At 44.4% G+C, this 19,984-nt stretch overlaps 1 protein-coding gene across 1 annotated transcript in view; it reads right to left on the bottom strand.

Moving 5' to 3' along the window:
• The window catches only part of PIK3AP1 (phosphoinositide-3-kinase adaptor protein 1), a 212,025-nt gene that overhangs the window by 153,774 nt on the left and 38,267 nt on the right, over positions 1 to 19,984 (bottom strand). The window contains exon 2 of the mRNA XM_073596509.1: positions 3,233 to 3,640. Coding sequence (XP_073452610.1) covers positions 3,233 to 3,640 — 408 coding nt within the window. The remainder of the gene's footprint in view (positions 1 to 3,232; positions 3,641 to 19,984) is intronic.

Raw genomic sequence — 19,984 nt, 5'->3', positions numbered from 1 at the left:
TCGATATGACCCTACTAACGATTTGCTTTTATAATTTTCTATTGAAATTCTACTAGTGTTTGGCAAGCTGACAGGGGCTGTAAACCCTCGTGGTTTTTCACCTTAATGCAAACATTCTCTCATGCTCCAGCCCCCCAGACCCCCCCATTTTACTTACCTGAGCCCTGTCTCTCTCGCCCCGGGGACAAGTACACCAGCTATGGCTGGTGTCTCGTGTCGTGATTGGATAGATTGATAGCAGCGCAGACACTGGCTCCAGTAGCACTGCCCTCACTAAACATGGTCAAGGGGGTCAACCAGTGTTGCAGCATACAATCACCTCACAGCCTCCATTCCCTCTGTTCAGTGACTAGCTAAACAGCACCACCCCAGCACAGGCTGACTTCCACCCAGCACAGGCAAACCCCCTCCCATAGACAGACCCCCTTCCCCAGTACAAACCCCTCAGTACAGTAATAACCCCCCAGCACAGACCCCTCAGTACAGACTGACCAACTGAGTAGACATTTAATTTGTGACCTCTGATGCCTATCTGCAAAGAAACCGCTTCTGCAATCTCCTTGTTGGGTAATCAGTGCTGTTCTGCATGGCGATCCTCTTCCTTTTAAGGCAGGAAGCAGTAAGTATGCCCTGCTGTCACCTGATCTCCTGAGCTGCCGTCACATCTCCTGGCCTAGGGACCACCACACTACTGCTTCCCAGACTCTTCCCACTCTCTCTGAGCTGAACAGCGTGTGAAGAGCTATTGATGCCTCACTCTGCATAGGCTGATGATCCGCCACTCTACCTCCCAGTCCTGCTGCCCCTGTATCACTACTTCTGTGGAGGTTCTGCTCCACTAAACTGGCAGTTCTCTCCACTTCCATCTGCCATATTTTTAGAAGCTAAGGACCTGTGCATACCTCTCCCTCATATCTGCCTACCAGATTTGCTGCTACATCTGCTGGCACAGGGATCTCTGCACTGTGATCCTCCAGACTCCTCCCACTCTCGCTAGTATTAAAGGCTAAGTTCAACACTATGGAAAAAATCATAAATGCACATATTTTTGCAGAAAAATTGTGTATTTATTATTTTTTCCAGCAGGAACCTGTAGTAGATCCTGGGCGCAATGTGGACTCCTCTGGCTTTCACCCCGTACCTCTGTTTGAAAGCTGCTAGTCAGTGGATTACGGGAGCGCTCATCAGCACCCCTGCCGCCTATTGATACTACAAGTCCATCTGTTGGATGGAAGATGGTACTTGTAGTTTATTTACTTACAAGAATCTGTGCATGAATGACACAGCTATGTGAGCTATGTGAGCAGAGCCTCGCACAGCCACGCTCTTTTAAAGAAAGTGACAGGGGAAGAATGGAGAAGAACCCCCTCTTGCTGTCAAGGGGGACAGAAGCTGGAACATGCTACATGTTCTTCCCTAAATATAGTTGGAGTATGTAACATGTTCCGAATGTGAACTGAGCCTTTAAGCAGTGGGAAGAAAAAGATCACTGCAGCTCACTGCTTTTCTAAGGCTGCTGCCTGACACTATTCCTCAAGGTCACAGGCAGCAGAGGTCCTCCTTTACACACTACACATAGCTGAGATCACATTCCCCTACACACAGCCATGATCTGCACAAGGTGTACCTGGCTACCGAAGCTGCACTGCTGTTCCAACCAGGGAATTTCACAGGTCAAAACTGCAACATAGCAGTCAGCTACATACTGTGCAGATTGTGGCTATGTGTAAGGGAATGTGATCTCAGCTATGTGTGGTGTGTAGAGTAGGGATGGGCGAATGGTTCGGCCCGAACTTATGCTCCGAACAAATGGGTCGTTCGAACAGTGCGTGCATCAGTGACACAATCCCTGTTGTGTTCCTGCTGAAACAGACTCTGTGTGGCATTATGGACGTGGCACTGGAGGCAGAGCAGCAGGAGGAAGAGGAGGATTTCCTTTCCTCTCAAGGCCCACTTTATCCAGACACCATCATTCCTATGTCACAGAACACACAGGAGGAGAGAGGGGAGGAGGATGAGGAGGAGGATCCTGGCACTTTCATAGGCTTCGAAGAAGAGGAAGACATGCGTCAATCTGTAAGCGATGGCTTTCCAACCCCAGGACCCTTGGGAGTAGTACATGGCTGGGAGGAAGTTCCAGATACTGTCATCCTGAGTGACCCAGAGGAGTCTGTTTCTCAAGCCTCAGCAAATTTGAGGCGCATGGGCAACCTCATGCTTCAAAGCCTACGAAAGGAACCAAGAATAAGTGGCATAAAGGAGAAGGATGATTACTGGTTGTCAACTTTAGCACATCTTGCAACCCTGGGTACGTATTTAGGAAACGCTGCACCACCAAATTGAGGACATGTGCCGAGCATGGCACATGTGTCAACTTTCCCTGTCTAAGGGTGGACAGGAGGGTGGAGCCATTATCACACACCACCATTCCTGGCTTCAGCTGGTGTGGTGTGAACCACCTATGGGCCTGTCCCTGCAGAGCTGCAAGAATCTCTGCTCCGGTGTGGTTCCTGTCCCCTAAACACACCAGCTGAAGCACTGCATGGCACCTTTTAGCCTAACTCTTGGAATAGCCTTTTGAACACTTAGGGGGTACCTGATGTTCATAGGACAATTCTGGGAAGAGGAGTTGGTAGAGCTCACAGGTCTGGAATCATCACCACCAGCTATATGGAGACGTTGGGGCAAAAACAAGTTGCAGCACCAAGCCCTGTCCTGCATCCTTTAGAGTTGCAAGCAGCGTTACCCCGTGTGCTATGAACTAAATATATCGTCCCTGCCCATGCTTGCTGGATCACGTGTCAGCAGTAAGGTGGATTTTACGGCTGACTGCCTTGCCTAACGATGCCAGAACATTCCATCCCACATGATGGTAGAGAGATGGAACGGCCTTATATGAAAAGTATTAGCGACCGGGAACCTGCCATTGTGGTACAGCACATTGTGCAAATTCACAGAAGGGGCGGAATCCACCATGCTGAAAGGTAGAAGTTGGAGAGCCAACAGACAAGCTTGCATTTATATGCTGGGCATGTGGGAAAGTGGCTCTGCGTGGGGGCACTCGATGAGGGGGAGGAGCCAGGAGCGCTACCGGGGGACCTCAGAAAAGGAGGATAACATGTTTGTTATTTAAAAAAAAAACAAAAAAAAAACTTACCTTTTCAAACACTTTAAGCTATCTGCAAACCAACATACACAAATAACCACAGTAAAAGCAGGAGATGCTACTTACCATCTAATATAGTATCCTTAACTCTTAAAACATAGAGTTCTGGTTCATCTTCAGAGGACAGTTGTTTCCAGTGTGGCCAGTCTTGGAATATATTTGTGAAATCCTCTTTGTCCATTACTCCACAAAATAATACAATTATTTTGTGTGGTGGCCTCAAAACTGTCCTCAAGCTCTGCAAGACATCTGGATTATCGAAGTTGCTTTCTAAATCCCCAGAGAGAAGCATAAGAATACATTTGCTATTCTGGAATGTTTTTAGATTTTTGCGTTGAATAGGCTCATTTTCATTGAGTTCATATGAGTCTATAGCAAAGTCCCGGCCTTCAGGATGAGTTTGAAAAAGACTAAAAAGGTATTGGCACCATTCCTTTGCATCGGGTCCATGAAGTATCAGTAAGTCATAAACATCTGTGAAAAACAAAGAGGAAAATACAGTGATATAACTGGTATCATTTTCCAAAGTGCATTTTGATTCTGGAAAAATCAGTTTGACTCATTGTAATAAGACTGTAATAGAATGCAACTAATAGATATCCTTAAGCTGCAAAAATAATTCATACACATGCACTAATTATTGGCCCTGTAATCTATTTTTCATTAAATTGTTTATTTGTATGTTTTTTTCTGTCCCTTTGTAATGTCCTCTGGGAGCTCCCAAACCTCTACTGTTCCTCCTCACTTCTGCATACCTCCCAACGCTTTGAGATGGGAAAGAGGGACACCTATTAGCAAAAGTATGTAGGCATAGGACACACCTCCTGCCACACCCCCTTAAATGAGAATTATACAAAAAAATTACTGGTTAAACCCACAAGTTTTTTTTTACCACTACTATTTCTTTATACTGGCTTTTGAAATTTACAAATGTAGCAATTTAGAAATTGGATGAAAAGGTTTAGCACTGGGATACACTTTTGAAAGATAAAAAATTCATTTTATATACAACTATACAGATCAGACCAAAATGAGGGACACATGAGGAGGAAAGAGGGACAGAGGGACTTTGTCTCAAATCAGGGACATACCCTTGACATTAGGGACAGTTGGGACCTATGCTTCTGTTTGTTTGGAATGAGCAGTGCTTTTCAGTTGCAGTCACATTTACAGCTCTATACACACTACAAATTCCATAGCCCATAACTCATCTCGATAGCAAGTGAGAAAGGGAGGCTATGTTTCTACATACATTAGAGCCATAAAGAACGAATGTAGCCACACTCTAACAGGAAGTCAGATCATAGCAGCAGAAAACATGAATTTGGAGTAACTGAGATCAATAGAAGGTGCTTTTTGATTTAAGAATACATACTGAATAGATTTTTTAAAACCATGTAGTGTCACTTCATTAAGAAAGTCCAAAAATGTACAGTAACCTATTTCTCATAAGTTGACCTGTGATTAGTTGGTTATTGGGTACTGCATGTTACTGCACTTTGATCTTACAAAACAGGAAGACTTTTGAAGTGCTGGGTACAATGCAGAACACACATACAGTATATATGATTTCTGTGTTTGTGTGTTTTTTGTACTTTCATCGCTTTTTTCACTTGTATATGAATTACTATTACTGAATCTAAAATCATCAATGTGGCCACATAGCTGACTGTCAAATTTTTCTTCTGAGCCAGGTTCATGCATATGCGGTGTGCTCTCAATTCCACCCCTGGAGCATAGAGTACAAACTCCACATAAGACTGAAGGAACAGAGGAGCGTTATATCACTCTGGCCTGTTCACAGGTTTCTTGTAAAGTCATTCACCCCTATCAGATCCTCCTGTGTGATATTTGCGACCCCGCTCACTTGGAAGGCCTAAGGGGACTGGTTTATCATCACCGTAAAGTATGGGAGTTGGCTGTACGCGAAATAAAGATCCATCTATACACGCTCATACACCCCTATGGGAAAATTCCCATTTACCAAAATTACTCAGTGTGCCTGATTTTGAGCAATGGGTCGCACAAGGGGTCATATATTTCTTCCAATCATACACTACCTGTGGTATTTGGTCATTTCAAGAACTTAAAATGAAATTTGAACTACCTAACTCTATGCTCTTACCTTACCTCCAGCTCTGCCACGCTCTACCTGCGTAATTTAGGTACACTGTTCCAAACTTAGCTTCCTTATACCCAATAGACATATTTTTGGGTACTGACCCTAAAAAACTGATGTCTACCTTTTATAATTGCCTGCTTCAACCGCAGTGACTGACTTAGCCTTCCAGCTGAAAAGTCTTTGGGTGGCAGACATGGGGAAACTGAAGGATGAAGATTGGGAGGATGTCCTGCAATCTTGTAAGTTAATTTCTCCAAAACTTTCAGACCAACTCACTCATTTATATATTTTGCACGGGACCAACTTAACTCCTCTCCGTTTATCTAGGTACCATTGAGAGCACAACCCTTTGTGTCCTAGGTGTGGGGTATCTAGCGGTTCTTTTTACCAAATACTATGGTCCTGTCCAGTCATCCAAGGCTACTGGCTAGAGGTGGTCCAGTTCCTGCATGATCGCATGGGCTCCTTGTTAACCCTATGCCCTAAGCAATGCTTGCTGGGTTTTCTCCCTGGCCAGGATAGTGATAAATATCTTCACACTTTCCTACAGGAATCACTATTTATTGCTAGAATGGTGATTGCTAAGACGTTCAGGAATGGATTGTGGGTGTCAATCTAACACTCCCCTATAAGAAAGTCATTTACATTCACAGGAAGTGCCCAGCTAAATATTCTAAGATTTGGGACAGGTGGCTAGACCAAGCTTCTACCTGCTCGTCTGACAATGAGTCTGTAAATGTGTGAATTTTAACCATATGACCCCATTGCTTTTTCTATTGTATGTACACAACATGTATTATCTGTTGCACGTTCCTCGTGGATGTCTTATATAATCCTGCTTGTATACATGCCACTGTATTATTGGGGAAATTCTGCACCTTTTTTTAGTAATCTCCACACTGGAAGTCTTTTTCAGTTTTTTTCTATTTCCCTTTTTCAACCTTTGGGATGTTGCTCGTGGGTACCCTTTTTCTTTGTGTGGGTTTATCTGTCCTATACTGTTATGTACTGGTGTTTCTTTTATTGCTCCTTGTTTTGTACTCCTATAATTTCAATAAAGAGCTTGTTTGATTAAAAAACAAAAAATGAACGAACAGTGCACATAACATATACAGGCTCAGCTCAGTTTTTGACAACCTGCGACCTTGTGAATAATATATTTTACTGGATTGGGACATGTGACTAGAAGACTGGTAGGGGGAAGCTGGGGACAGGCAAATTAAAATATAAGTGTAATTATGTCAAAGATGCAGTTGGATTTAAAGAAAAAGAAATAAGATGTCACTATAAAAACAAAGGTGTGATAATAATAATGATAACAATATGACAACACAACATTAAAGTGATTGGGAGATGTGTAGATTTATACATCTCTATACTTACCTGCTCTGTGCAATAGAATTGCACAGAGCAGCCCTAAACCTCCTCTTTTCGAGTTCCCCACTGGCACTTTTGGCTCCTCCTCTCTGTCCAGTGCCCCCACAGGAAGCTGCTTCTCAATGGGGCACTCGTACGTGCTCGCTTCCGAGCCCTGCTGCTGCATCCATTGACACAGACAGCAGATCAAATGAGGGCTCAGGCAAGTATAAGGGGGGGGGGGGCAATATTTGATGCCTAAACATTTTTTACCTTAATGCAGGAATTAAGAACTTTAGAACTATGTTAACCCCTTCCTGCCTAAGCCTTTTTCTGACATTTGTTGCTTACAAGTTAAAATCCATATTTTTTGCTAGAAAATTACTTAGAACCCCCAAACACTGTATATATTTTTTTAGCAGAGACCCTAGAGAATGAAATGGCAATCGTTGCAATATTTTATGTCTCACAGTATTTGCTCAGCGGTCTTTCAATCGCAATTTTTTGGGAAAAAATACACTTTAATAAATAAAATAAAAAACAAACAGTAAAGTTAGCCCAATTCTTTTGTAAAATATTAAAGATGATGTTACGCCGAGTAAATAGATACCTAACATGTCATGCTTTAAAATTGCACATACTCGTGGTATGGCAACAAACTACGGTACTTAAAAATGTCCATAGGCAACACTTTAAAAGGTTTTACAGGTTACAAGTTTAGAGTTACAGGAGGTATTGTGCTAGAATTATTTCTCTCGCTCTAATGATCGCGGCAATACCTCACATGTGTGGTTTGAACACTGTTTACACTAGCGGTCGCGACTTACATATGCGTTCACTTCTGCTCCACTTATTGTTACACTGTCCCTTTGAAAAAAAAATTTTGATCATTTTTATTGCTGTCAGAAGGAATATAAACATCCCTTGTGACAGTAATAGGCAGTGACAGGTACTCTTTATGGAGGGATATGAGGTCTATAAAACCCCAAATCCCTGCTTTGCACTTTTGGCTATTTTGAATACTGTAATTTTTTTAAATTTGGCGTCTTTAAGTCTTCTGTAAACCGGAAGTGATGTCATGACATCGCTTCCAGGTTACTAGATCCGAGACCTGATCTAAGCCGATTCCGGCTTTGTTCGGGTCTCCGGCCAGCTGGCGGACATTATGGCTGGTTTCTTGGGCCTCCCGGTGAGACGGGAGAGCCCGGGCAAGCCACGGAAGGCGGTAGGAGGGGGGGGACATCTCCTCCTGCTTGGGATAACAGCTAAGCATCTTCTTAGCCGCATCGGTTGTTATCCCAAGAAAGCCAACCGCCGGCTAAGGCTCTAAACAGTACCCGGGTGATGCGTGCAACTGCAGGCATCTCCTCGTATAACCCCTTCAAGCTGAGGCTGCATATTTGCACACGGCCTACGGGAAGGGGTTAATGTAAAATGTCAACTGATAATGCTCAGTGGATTGTTTAATCACTTGAAGACCTTGAAAGTACAAGGTTCTACCCGGAGGGCTTCAGGTAAAGTATATGCAGAGGCGGCTCTAGGCTTTGTGAGGCCTAAGGCAAAACTTAGACATGAGGTCCCACTCACACCCATAATGGGAAAAAACAATTCAAGTAGTAAAAAATAACAGTGTCCCCCCCCCCCCACAGTGCTGCCTTCCCTCCTTTTCTCTCCCACTGAATGCCGTGGGGCTTCTTCAGGATGGAAATAAATTCACCTGTAAATATGTCATTTACCAGCCCCTTCCTTTTCTAAATGAATACAGTATTGGTACTAATCACTCACAGTGTTAATTCATAACTCAAGCATAGTAAACTGTGTGCAGCTGAGGCAACAGTGAAAGAGACTAGGGAATGTGTTTCCTCAGTCCCTTTCTCTGTCTCAAAAGTGAGACTTCAGGGGTCTAAACCCTGTGATATCAGGGGTTTAGACCCCTGATATCATCAAATATTCAAAAAACTCTCACCAAAAAACGTAAAAATGTTCTTAAAAAACTGTAAAAAAAATGATAAAACAATTGTAAAAGCAATGCCCAATATGTAGCATAATTTAGCCACACTCACTGTTTTCTGTGGTGCGCTGTGTATGCCACAGGTCACCGTCTCCCTAGTAGTAGCCCCAGTGCACTACTTTGCCCATGATGCTATTATAATGGCACTGTACGATGGTGGTAAACTTGTGTAGGATAGAAAAGTGGAGGGTATGACGGCGCATAGTATGTGCATAAAAAGGGTGCTTAGTCTATGGAGGTAGGTAGTATGTACATGAGAGGTGTGCATAGTCTATGGAGGTGGGTAATATGTACATGAGAGGAGTTCAGAGTGTATGGTGGCGGTAGTATGTATATGAGAGGGGTGCGGAGTGTATAGTGGCAGGTAGAATGTATATGACAGGGGTGCAGAGTGTATGGAGGTGGGTGGAGAGTGTATGGAGATGGGTAGTATGTACATGAGAGGGGTGCAGAGTGTATCGAGACCAGTAGTATGTACATGAGGGGGGTATGGAGTGTTTGGAGTTGGGTAGTATGACATGAGAGGGGTGCGGAATGCATGGTGGTGGGTAGTATGTACATGAGAGGGGTGCGAAATGTATGGCGGTGGGTAGTATGACATGAGAGGGGTGCGGAATGTATGGTGGTGGGTAGTATTACATGAGAGGGTTGCAGAATGTATGGTGGTGGATAGTATTACATGAGGGGGGTGCAGAATGTATGGTTGTGGGTAGTACGTGCATGAGAGGGGTGCAGAGTGCATGGTGGTGAGTAGTATGTGCAGGGAGAAGGGTGCGGAATGTATTTTGGTGGGTAGTATGTACATGAGATGGGTGCAGACTGTATGGTGGTGGATAGTATGTACATGAGAGGGGTGAGGAATGTATGGCGGTGGGTAGTATGTACATGAGGAGGGGTATAGAGTGTATGGAGGTGGGTAGTATGTACATGAGAGGGGTGCAGAGTGTATGGAGGTGGGTAGTATGTACATTAGAGGGGTGCAGAGTGTATGGAGGTGGGTAGTATGACATGAGAGGGGTGCGAAATGTATGGAGGTGGGTGGTATGGGGCAGGTTAGGGTAATATGGGGCAGTTTGGGGTGATATAGGGCAGATTGGAGTGGTATAGGGCAGGTTAGGGTAATATAGGGCAGTTTGGGGTGGTATAGGGCAGGTTAGGGTGATATAGGGCAGGTTGGGGTGGTATAGGGCAGGTTAGGGTAATATAGGGCAGTTCGGGATGGTATAGGGTAGGTTGGGGTGGTATAGGGCAGATTGGGGTGGTATAGGGCAGGTTAGGGTAATATAGGGCAGGTTGGAGTGGTATAGGGCAGGTTGGGGTGATATAGGGCAGGTTAGGGTGATATAGGGCAGGTTGGGGTGGTATAGGGCAGATTAGGGTAATATAGGGCAGTTCGGGGTGGTATAGGGTAGGTTGGGGTGGTTTAGGGCAGATTGGGATGGTATGGGGCAGGTTAGGGTGGGATAGGGCAGGTTAGGGTAATATAGGGCAGGTTGGAGTGGTATAGGGCAGGTTGGGGTGATATAGGGCAGGTTGGGGTGGTATAGGGCAGGTTAGGGTGACATAGGGCAGGTTAGGGTGGTATAGGGCAAGTTTTGGGGGTATAGGGCAGATTAGGGTATTATAGGGCAGTTTGGGGTGGTATAGGGCAGGTTAGAGTAGTAAATTGACAGGTTAGGAGGCTGCACACACCCCAGAACTTCTGCATGTGCATACATTCCACTTGGCAGGTTCAGCAGTGGCCGGAAGCTCCGCCTCCACCTCCATTATTTGTCTGCAGACAGCGCTGGAGGACACTGAGAGGGGGACTGGAGAGTACCAAGGGAAGCAGAGGGACGAGAGTGAGACATCAGGTTGGCGCGACAGTGCTGTTGATATAGCAGCGCTGCATATTAGGGACACTTTTCCGGCCCGGCCTGCTTACCTCGCCAGCTCAGGGACAGCGACCAGGGGACGTTCCCTCCCACTCCCACACAGATGTCAGGCAAATTAAGCAGCTTCAAAGCCCCTGTGAATATGAGGCCTAAGGCGACCGCCTAATTTGCCTAATTAGAGAGCCGCCTTTGAGTATATGTCAGGGCAGAATAACAAAAATATATTTGCAGCACATGTCTGTTAATCCTGACAGAAATGTGCTTTGCTGCTAATTTCCTGACAACACAATGCCTTTGCTGTACTGAAATGGCTACCTTTGTTGGACTGAAATTGCAAGGAATGGTGTCAGCCCTACCCAATTGTAATTTGTTAAGCTACAGAATATTTCCTCATCTTCTCATCATCCACAATAGGAGGGGGGAGTTTGTGGGAAGAACTGTGGCTGAGGTTCACGTGGGGGACCTGGAGAGGCGAAGCACTCATGCCTTTGCAGGCTGCTGGAAATATATGCCTAAACCTGGGGTATGGTGTTAAGGTGGCACTCTCCATTATGAGTTTCAGTTTCCTGAGCAGACATTTAATTAACTCTTGAATAATGTAGTGGCTCACTCCTTTCCCCAAGTAAACATTACTGATAACAGTTCCTTAAAACACTTCTCCTTCCATGCAACATTTCTGAGCTGGCTGCACTGGACTCCACCAGCCCAGCAACCTTATCCCAGTGACACTGATATGCATGTTTAACTATTTATCTCCATTCCTAGATTTGTATCCCAGGAAGACCTATTCAATTACTGTCTGGCATGTGCTTTAGTACTGCAAAGCCTCACTCCATCTTCCGTGACTTCAAGGCTAGGTACCTATGACACCCTGTACAACAATCTGAAACAAGTTGGGGTACCAATTGCTAGGGAAAGAACCAACCACACAGTCTCTTTCACTGCCAGGCTCTGTCACCTATGCCCCTCAACTTCCTGGCCGGCTGGCTGCTATAATGCACGCATAATGCAATGGCACACAACCCCTTGAGGGCTAACTTAAACGTTCGCTAGGACACTGGTACTGCATCTTCTCACATTGTCCTGGCCCCTGATATGCCCATGTTATGTGATACACCATGTCTGCACCCATTTTTTAAGTATTAACATAACTTCAGACCAGGCAGTTGTCGATGGCAACAAAACTTCTCTTTACTTGTAGAACTTCTTCCATTACAGATCACAGTGCATTACTTGTCTTCTCAGACATGATTCACACTGTCAGCAATTCCCTCTTACTTGTGGTGCCTCCTGGTATCACTTGCCCCATAAATTATCATACCTCAATAATGCAGAAAATCCATAAAGTCCATAATGTCAATGTCCTGGTAACTCCAACCGGGTTCCCACCAAGGGGAGAACACTTAGGCAAAATTCAATCACTTAGCAACAGGAGGATTATTTTGAAGAGATGCACCATATTCTAGGTGACATTAAGACATTTATCTCTTTAAGAAACTATATTGATTATTTTCTCCAGCCATTGGTTCTTAGTACTACATCATATATGAAACATGTTATTAATGATCTAATAGATATAGAAATCAAAAAAAGGGCTAATTTCTAGTGACCACAGACGTGGTATCCCTATATACCAACATCTCCCATGAGGATGGCATGGAGGCAGTGGGATTCTACTTAGGCTCTATTCACATCAATGCAATCCAGATCGCGGGTGGAATCGCTGCAATTCTGCCCACAATTCCAAATTGCTGGCGGAAATGCTGCGATTCTGCCCGGGGTTCCAAATCGCTGCAAAACGTGGGATGCGCTTGCGATCCCCGTTACTTCTAATGGCACCTCAATCGCTGTGCGATTTTGCCACCTGTCATCCAAAAGAAGTTCCAGATTGGGGTGCCATTGAAAGTAACAGGGATCACAAGCGCGTCCCATGTTTTGCGGTGATTCGGAATCGTGGGCAGGATCGCGGCGATTCTGCCCACAATCCGGAAAGCAATGGTGTGAACGGAGCCTTACAGGCAACAGAAAACATGGGGGTAAAATGCGATCAGTGTAGCAGCGTGAGGAGCAGAGAATCAGGTAAGTAAATCTACTTTTCCATGCCCTAAGGAGTTAACCCTTACGGTGTGGCTGCAGACCCACTGCACGGTAGAATTTTCAAGTTTCCTGGAGTTGGGATTTAACCATATGTTTACAATCTTAGTTTATAAACAAACATTGAAGACATGCCAAAGGACTGTCTGTATGACATTGCTTTATCTAAGGGTCCATTCACACCAGAAGCGGTGGGACTGCGTTGGGCTGCTATTCCAGCACAGTCCCACCGCACCCCCACTGCTAGACAAAGCAAAATGGCTTGTTTCTGGTGTGGCCAGTTCACACCACTGTGTTGCAGTGGTGTACAGGCAGTGTGCACTGAAAAAAAGTACCACGTGCAGTATTTTTTCCAGCGCAGCGCAATCACCGCACGCCAGCCAATAGAACAGAAATGTAATGTGGAGGCTGCATTAGTTTGAATTTTTCAGGCAAAGAACATTTTCAGCAAATACAGAAAATACCTCTTGCCAGAAATCCAGTTTGCTAGTTTCTTCTTATAAATGTAACTGAAACAATGTGAATTTACATCTGTAAACTACTGTAGCACTACCACAGTGGGAGCTGCTTATTAGGATGGGTTCTCTGTTCTTTGCCTTGACCTTTTCAAAAACCTCAGCCCTTCTAACACATTACTTACTACCCAGTAGTAGCTATTAAAAAAAAAAAAAAATCAGGCACCGATACTAAAGGCAAACTTAATATAATGTCACCCAATATGTCACCCCATATGGTTGGTAACTAGGCAAGCATAAAATGTATTAACACTGGTAATAAGACAATTTAGCATACAAAGTATCAACAGAAAGAACTAGGCATAAGATGACACCTCCAGATCAGCATAAACAAAAGCAAGGCCACCTCAAGTGCAGCAGTGAGCAGTAGTACTTACTTAATCTACCGAGTGCTAGGACTATGCAGCAAAGTTAGTCCTAGATCGACTGAGTATGCACTGTCCAAAAGAAAAGGAGAATGGTAGAGGAGGGGCAGGGAACAAAGGGGATTTGCAGAATAACTATTATGGGAGGGGCAGTCTTTGAGATGTTCTTCTGCTGGCTAACGTGCCTTTTAAGATGCACTTAAGGCAGTCCAGGTTAACCTGCATGCAGTATAGGTGTCTCTTTTTTTATATATACATATATATATATATATATATATATATATATATATACTAGATTCACGGAAGATTCTGTCCCAGCCGCCATGAAGACTCTTAAATTTGGATCCTTGAATGTCAGAGGTCTAAACACGCCACAAAAGAAATCGCAAATAATATACAATATGTACAAGCAAAAGGTAAATATTCCTTTTTAACAGAAAAGTAATTTTAAATCCACATCACTCCAGCGATTGCCCACAAAGTACCGTTCTGCCTGGTTTATGAGCAATAATTCTAGGGGTAAGTTGAAAGTGGCGATTGGTGTACATTCCTTGATCCCAATCTCTGCTGTTCAGGAGCTTATTGACCCTGAGGGTAGATACCTCTTTGTTATGTGTAAAATCTTTCACCAGCCAAGCTACCGTGTTAACCTCCAAATTATGTAAGCGGAGAGAATTCCAGGAGGGATCTCTGATTTTAGGTGGTGATCTGAACATAACTCTGGACCCCTTAATGGATAACTCAACTTGTAAACGACATATTTCTTATCTTCGTTTTAATAGGTTGAAACGTTTGCTTCATTTACTTCAGGTAGTGGATGTCTCAGTTACTCACGTATAGCAGGGTAGACTACTTCTTAATTTCCCATCGTCTATTAGTCTATTAGGGAACCACGGTCTGCAATAGATGTACAAATGTGGTCGGATCACTTCCCAGTATACTTTTCAGTGAAACGTCCTAATACTTGTAAACTGAAACCCACTTGGAGAATATCTTAACCCTTTTGCTGCCAGGCCCTGTGCTCCATTTTTACACTCAGGTGGCCAGACCATTTTTGAAATTTTCCCTATGCTTTATTATTTTTCACTTATAGCTTTCAGAGTTTGTAAAATACCCCCCAAACCATTTATTTTCTGAAAGCACATGACCAGTAGAATAAAAAGAAGGTGCTACTGATTTTTTAGGTCCCACAATATTTGTACAAATGTTTATCAAAACAATATTTTTGCTAAAAATCCACTAAATGATTAGCAGATAAATACACAGAAAATTCGACAAAATTCCTACTAAATATAAAAGCTTAACCTATAGTGAGTTAATAAATAACAAATATTTTTAACTTTTAAGTTGCACCTTTTTGTGAAATGGTGAAAACTGAACAGACGCAAAAGTGTAAATATCCAAATTTCTCTAAAAATCTTAAGGCTTTCATTTTTCCTTACAGCTTTCAGAATTTGTGAATGACCCCCAAAATCATATATTTTCTGAAAGCATTTGACCTCTAGAATAAAAATAAGGTGCTAAAGATTTTTTAGACCCTGCGGTATTTGCGCAAATGTTTATCAAACCAATATATTCGCAAAAAATACACTAAAACCATTATTAGCAGATAAAAACACAGCTAATTTTACAAAATTCCTGCTAAATCCCTACTAAATATAAAAGCTTAACCTGTATGTAGTTAAATATCCAAATTTCTCTAGAAATCTGAAGGTTTTCATTTTTCTTTTACAGCTTTCAGAATTTGTGAAAGACCCCCAAAACATATATTTTCTGAAAGCATACAACCTCTAGAATAAAAAGAAGGTGCTACTGATTTCTTAGGCCCTGCGGTATTTGCACAAATGTTTATCAAAACAATATTGTCGCTAAAAATACATTAAAATCATTAATAGTGGATTCATACATGGCAAAATGTACACAATTCCTGATAATTTCCTAGCAAATATAAAAGTTAAAACTGTATTGAGTTAATAAATAACAAATATTTGTATGTTTTTAAATTGCACCTTTTTGTGAAATGGTGAAAACTGAAGGTACACAAAACTGTAAATAAAAAAAATTTACTCTAAAAATCCGGAGGTTACCACTTACAGCTTTCAGAATTTGAAAAGACCCCCTAGACATTTTTTGAAAGCACATGACCTGTAGAATTAAAAAAAAGTGCTACTGATTTTTTGGGCCCCGCAATAATTGTGCAAATGTTCACCATATCTCTATTTTCACTAAAAATACACTAAAATCATTAATAGTGCACATAAACACAACATAACTTACAAATTTCCTGCAAAATTAGTACTAAAGCATCATTCACACTTGGCATACTAATGTGTACGCCCATGGGGGGCCATGTTTACCCGCACAGGGATGCACAGGTGTTCCGTGCATCCCCGTACAGGCAGTCCCATTTATGTCAATTGGGATGCAATGGATGCACAGGCATAGCTGCTGTTCCCAATCTGACATCCGTGTGGATGTGGGTACACCACCCCGAATGCAGATGGTGTGAGCTCAGGGACATGCATGTGGACCTACATGAATGTAAAATTGGGAGCAACGGCAATGTTTGTGCCGGTGCTACATCCAAAATGACATCAATGGGACTGCCTGCACAGAGATGCATGGAACACCTGTACATCCCTGTAAAGGTACGCTGTGTATGCCCTGTGTAAACAAGGTCTTAGGCCTCTTTGACACAAGTACACTGATCAGGTCTGCCTGTCTGTTTTTCAGGCAGGCCCAATCGGACCACCCATTGTTCTCTATGGAGAGGCTGATGTAAATGGACATGTGTCCGTTTACACCCGCCTGCATCCGATCCAGTCCAGTCAGCTAAAAACAGACGAATTGGGATTCCATTCCCCATCCATCTAGCACAGAGATATGCAATTAGCGGACTTCCAGCTGTTGCAAAACTACAAGTCCCATCATGCCTCTGCCCCTGGATGTCATGCTTGTGGCTGTCAGAGTCTTGCTATGCCTCATGGGACTTGTAGTTCTGCAACAGCTGGAGGTCCGCTAATTGCATATCCCTGATCTAGCAGATTGGATCAGATGTATCCGATGGAAATGGACAGGCGGTCCGTTTCCATCCGACCGCCCCATAGAGAACAGCCGGCTGTGTCCATGTTCCCTCTGCATCAGTGGAGCGGACGCGGACCTTTCATCCACCTGCTCAGCAGGGATCAGCAGACAGAGCCTGCTCCATGTGAAAGGGGTCTTACCAGGAGCAGCCGGTCCATTAGGGGCGCTGAGGCGCCTCCCCACTGCAGGGTGCTGGACTCATCCGTTTGTATGAGTTTTTTTTCCAAGCCACATGATTAGAGTCTAAAGCTCTAATTGGCTTGAAAAAGGTTGGGCTCTGGCGCAGAGCACTGCACCCCGAATCAACCCACTTGTGACAATAGCAAATTAATATTCGCTATTGACCCCCATATCTCTTTTTTTGCGACAGAGAAAGGGACTGAAAGTGGAGTTCCGCCCAAAAAAAATTAAAAATCAGCAGCTACAAATACTGCAGCTGCTGACTTTTAATATACGGACACTTATCTGTCCAGGGCACCCGCGATGTCCTCACCCGAAGCCGATCTGTCCCTCGGCTCCCAGGTGGAGGCACTGGCATCTTCGGTGAGGGAATCAGGAAGTGAAGCCTTGCGGCTTCACAGCCTGGTTCCCTACTGTGCATGCGAGAGTTGCGCTGCGCGATCTCACTGGTCCCTGCTGTCTTCTGGGACCCGTGTGTCTCCCAGAAGACAGCGTTGATGAGGGGCCGGACATGGAGTAAATAACCGCGGATACTGCGACGATCTATACCCAGAAATGGGAGCAAATACCTGGATTATACAGGTATCTGCTCCCCCCTCCCCCCTGAAAGGTGCCAAATGTGACACGGGAGGGGGGGAGAAATCCAAAAAGCTGAAAGTTCCATTTTTGGGTTGAACTCCACTTTAAGATCCCTTTTCTCTGCAGCACTTTACTTTAATGAATGAGGAATCCATATAGAGATCTCTCATTCATTCAGAAAATGACAGTCTGATACATAGTAACACATGAGGTTTACTATGTATCAGCTGTCAGTGGATATAGGAGCGATCACTGCCTATATCCACTGTAGTACGGGGGGGGGGGGGCTTGGTGAACATATGTATACCATGCCCCCCAAGCCCCAACTTTACCCGCACCACTCCCCCAACCTCCCCCCTACCACGCTCCCTAGCCTGACAGATCGTAGAGATCACTGCAGGGAAAAGCTGCAGGCGGAGGGAGGGAAGCAGAGATGCTGCTCGGAGCAGCCATGAATCAGCGGCAGTTGGTGGAGCTATCTGACTGGCAGGGGGACACATCTGGATCCCGCCCCAAGACCCATGCAGCACGTGAAGCCAGCGGGAGTGGAAGAGGAGGGATGCCGGCTAATGATGGTAGCTGCGGGGAGCGGGTTTGGAGGGTGTCGGATCGGGTGGAGGGGGGATAATCAGTGCTTAGGAGGAATAAGGGGGGTGCAGGGGACAGGAAAGGAGAGTGGGGGGGCAGTTTAAGATGAAAGTTAGCAGGGGGGGTGGAAAGGCAGGGGACAGGGAAGCGGCGGAATGGTGGGGGGGGGTGCCACATTAGAGGTTAATAATTGTGATCAGCAGGTTGTAATCCGCTGATCAGAGTTACAGAATTGTTCAGCAGAGTCTGCTGAACAATTCTGATATAAGCCTATGGTCACTGAAGTAGATAGACGAAATAGAAGAGTGAGAAATGAGGTCCGTATTATGGCGTTTGGACTTGGCCACCTGAGGGTACTTTTTAGGTCCGTACGGCGTACGGACCTGGCAGTGAATGGGTTAAAGGATCCATTGACAAGGGATTCTATAGCAGAGACAGTCTTAGCTTTCTTTACCGACCACAAAGATGATACAACGGCACCTTCTATAAAGTGGGAGGCACTGAAGTGCGTGCTGAGGGGAGTCTTTATCTCCCACGGCGCTAAACTGAAGAGAGAAAGGGCCTCTACTGTAGCCTCCCTACTTAAGGAGGCCAATGAACTAGGATTAAAACATAAAAAGAAAAACATAGAGGTCCTCACTTTTCAACTTCTTCAACAAAAGAGAGCTGAACTGCGCTCCCTGCATAAAGTGGAGTTCCAACCACATAAATGATTTTTTTTTTTAAATCTATCTCTTACTATCATATTATGTATATTTAGCATTGGTTAGTCTCGTAAATAGCACCACTTTTCTTAATATTTTATTTAAAAAGTTACCTTATATTCATGCTGCTCAGGCATTCCCATCTTTCTTGTGGGCAGGTGAAGCCCACAAGCATAAACTTTCGGGATACGATGCTGCTGTATAACCAGCATGCACCGCCCATTCTCGTGCATGCGCAGTAAGGACACCTAACGGCACAGGAAACTTCTCAGGCACCCAAGATAAGCCTAATATATATACAGGGACACGAAACACTGTAATCAGCACATTGCAGGGGGAGATCAGCGCAGGTGAGATTTTCTTTTATGCCACAAACCATGCTATTTGACTAATTGTTAAAACTCTTTAATTTTATATAGATATATCTATATCTATATATAGATATATAGATATAGATATATCTATATATATAGATAGATATATCTATCTATATATATAGATATATATAGACATATATCCCTTTTTAAAAAATGGTGCTGTGATCCGCCTTAAATTGCGTCAATTCCTATCGGGAAATAACGCGATTTTTTCACACAGTCCTGCCCACTGACTCCTGGGAAATGATGACTCACATTTCCCAGGAGCACAGGCGAGGGAGGAAGTGATGCAGAGTGCCGCGGAGCCGGAAGTGGCCGATTAGGAGCCAACACCTAGCAACAGGGCACTTCTGGTAAGTTAAAAAAAAATTCACTTTAAATGTTTTTTAGTATTAAGCGCTTGCCGACCGCCGGCTGTCAATTGACGGCCAGGCGGCGTGGCTCTCGTTGCGGGAGGGCGTCATACAACGGCCTCCCATTTAAACAGGGAATGCGCGCGATCGTGCGCGCGCATCCCTGTTCCTTCGGTGACGGCGTGTCACGGAGACACCGCTCGCCACGAGGGGGGTGAACAGCCATTGGACATGGCTGTTTACCACGTGATCGGCCGTGATGAAGTCATGGCCAATCACAGATAGGTCCACCCCATTGTGCACGGCGCATGCGCGCGATCGCGAGCACGCTGCGCGTGCACGTCAGTGGCGGAGTGTTCCCAGGAACACTACTCGTCACCGACGCCGGTAAACAGCCATTGGCTGGCTGTTTACCCACGTGATCAGCTGTGATCCATTCACAGCCGATCATAAATGTAAACACAGAGCGGTAACTAGCTGTTACCAGCTCTTCTCTCCTCACACACCGTTTCCAGTGTGAGGAGAGAAGAGCCAGAAGCAGTGAGTTACCAATCTGTGTTCTGTAGTGTCTGCACCAACACCACACCTGTCCCATCACCCCCCCCAATTGTCATCT

The sequence above is a fragment of the Aquarana catesbeiana genome, linkage group LG08 (genome assembly GCF_042186555.1).
Source record: "Aquarana catesbeiana isolate 2022-GZ linkage group LG08, ASM4218655v1, whole genome shotgun sequence".
Taxonomy (NCBI): Eukaryota; Metazoa; Chordata; class Amphibia; order Anura; family Ranidae; genus Aquarana; species Aquarana catesbeiana.
This window is presented reverse-complemented; position numbering and strand designations above follow the sequence as displayed.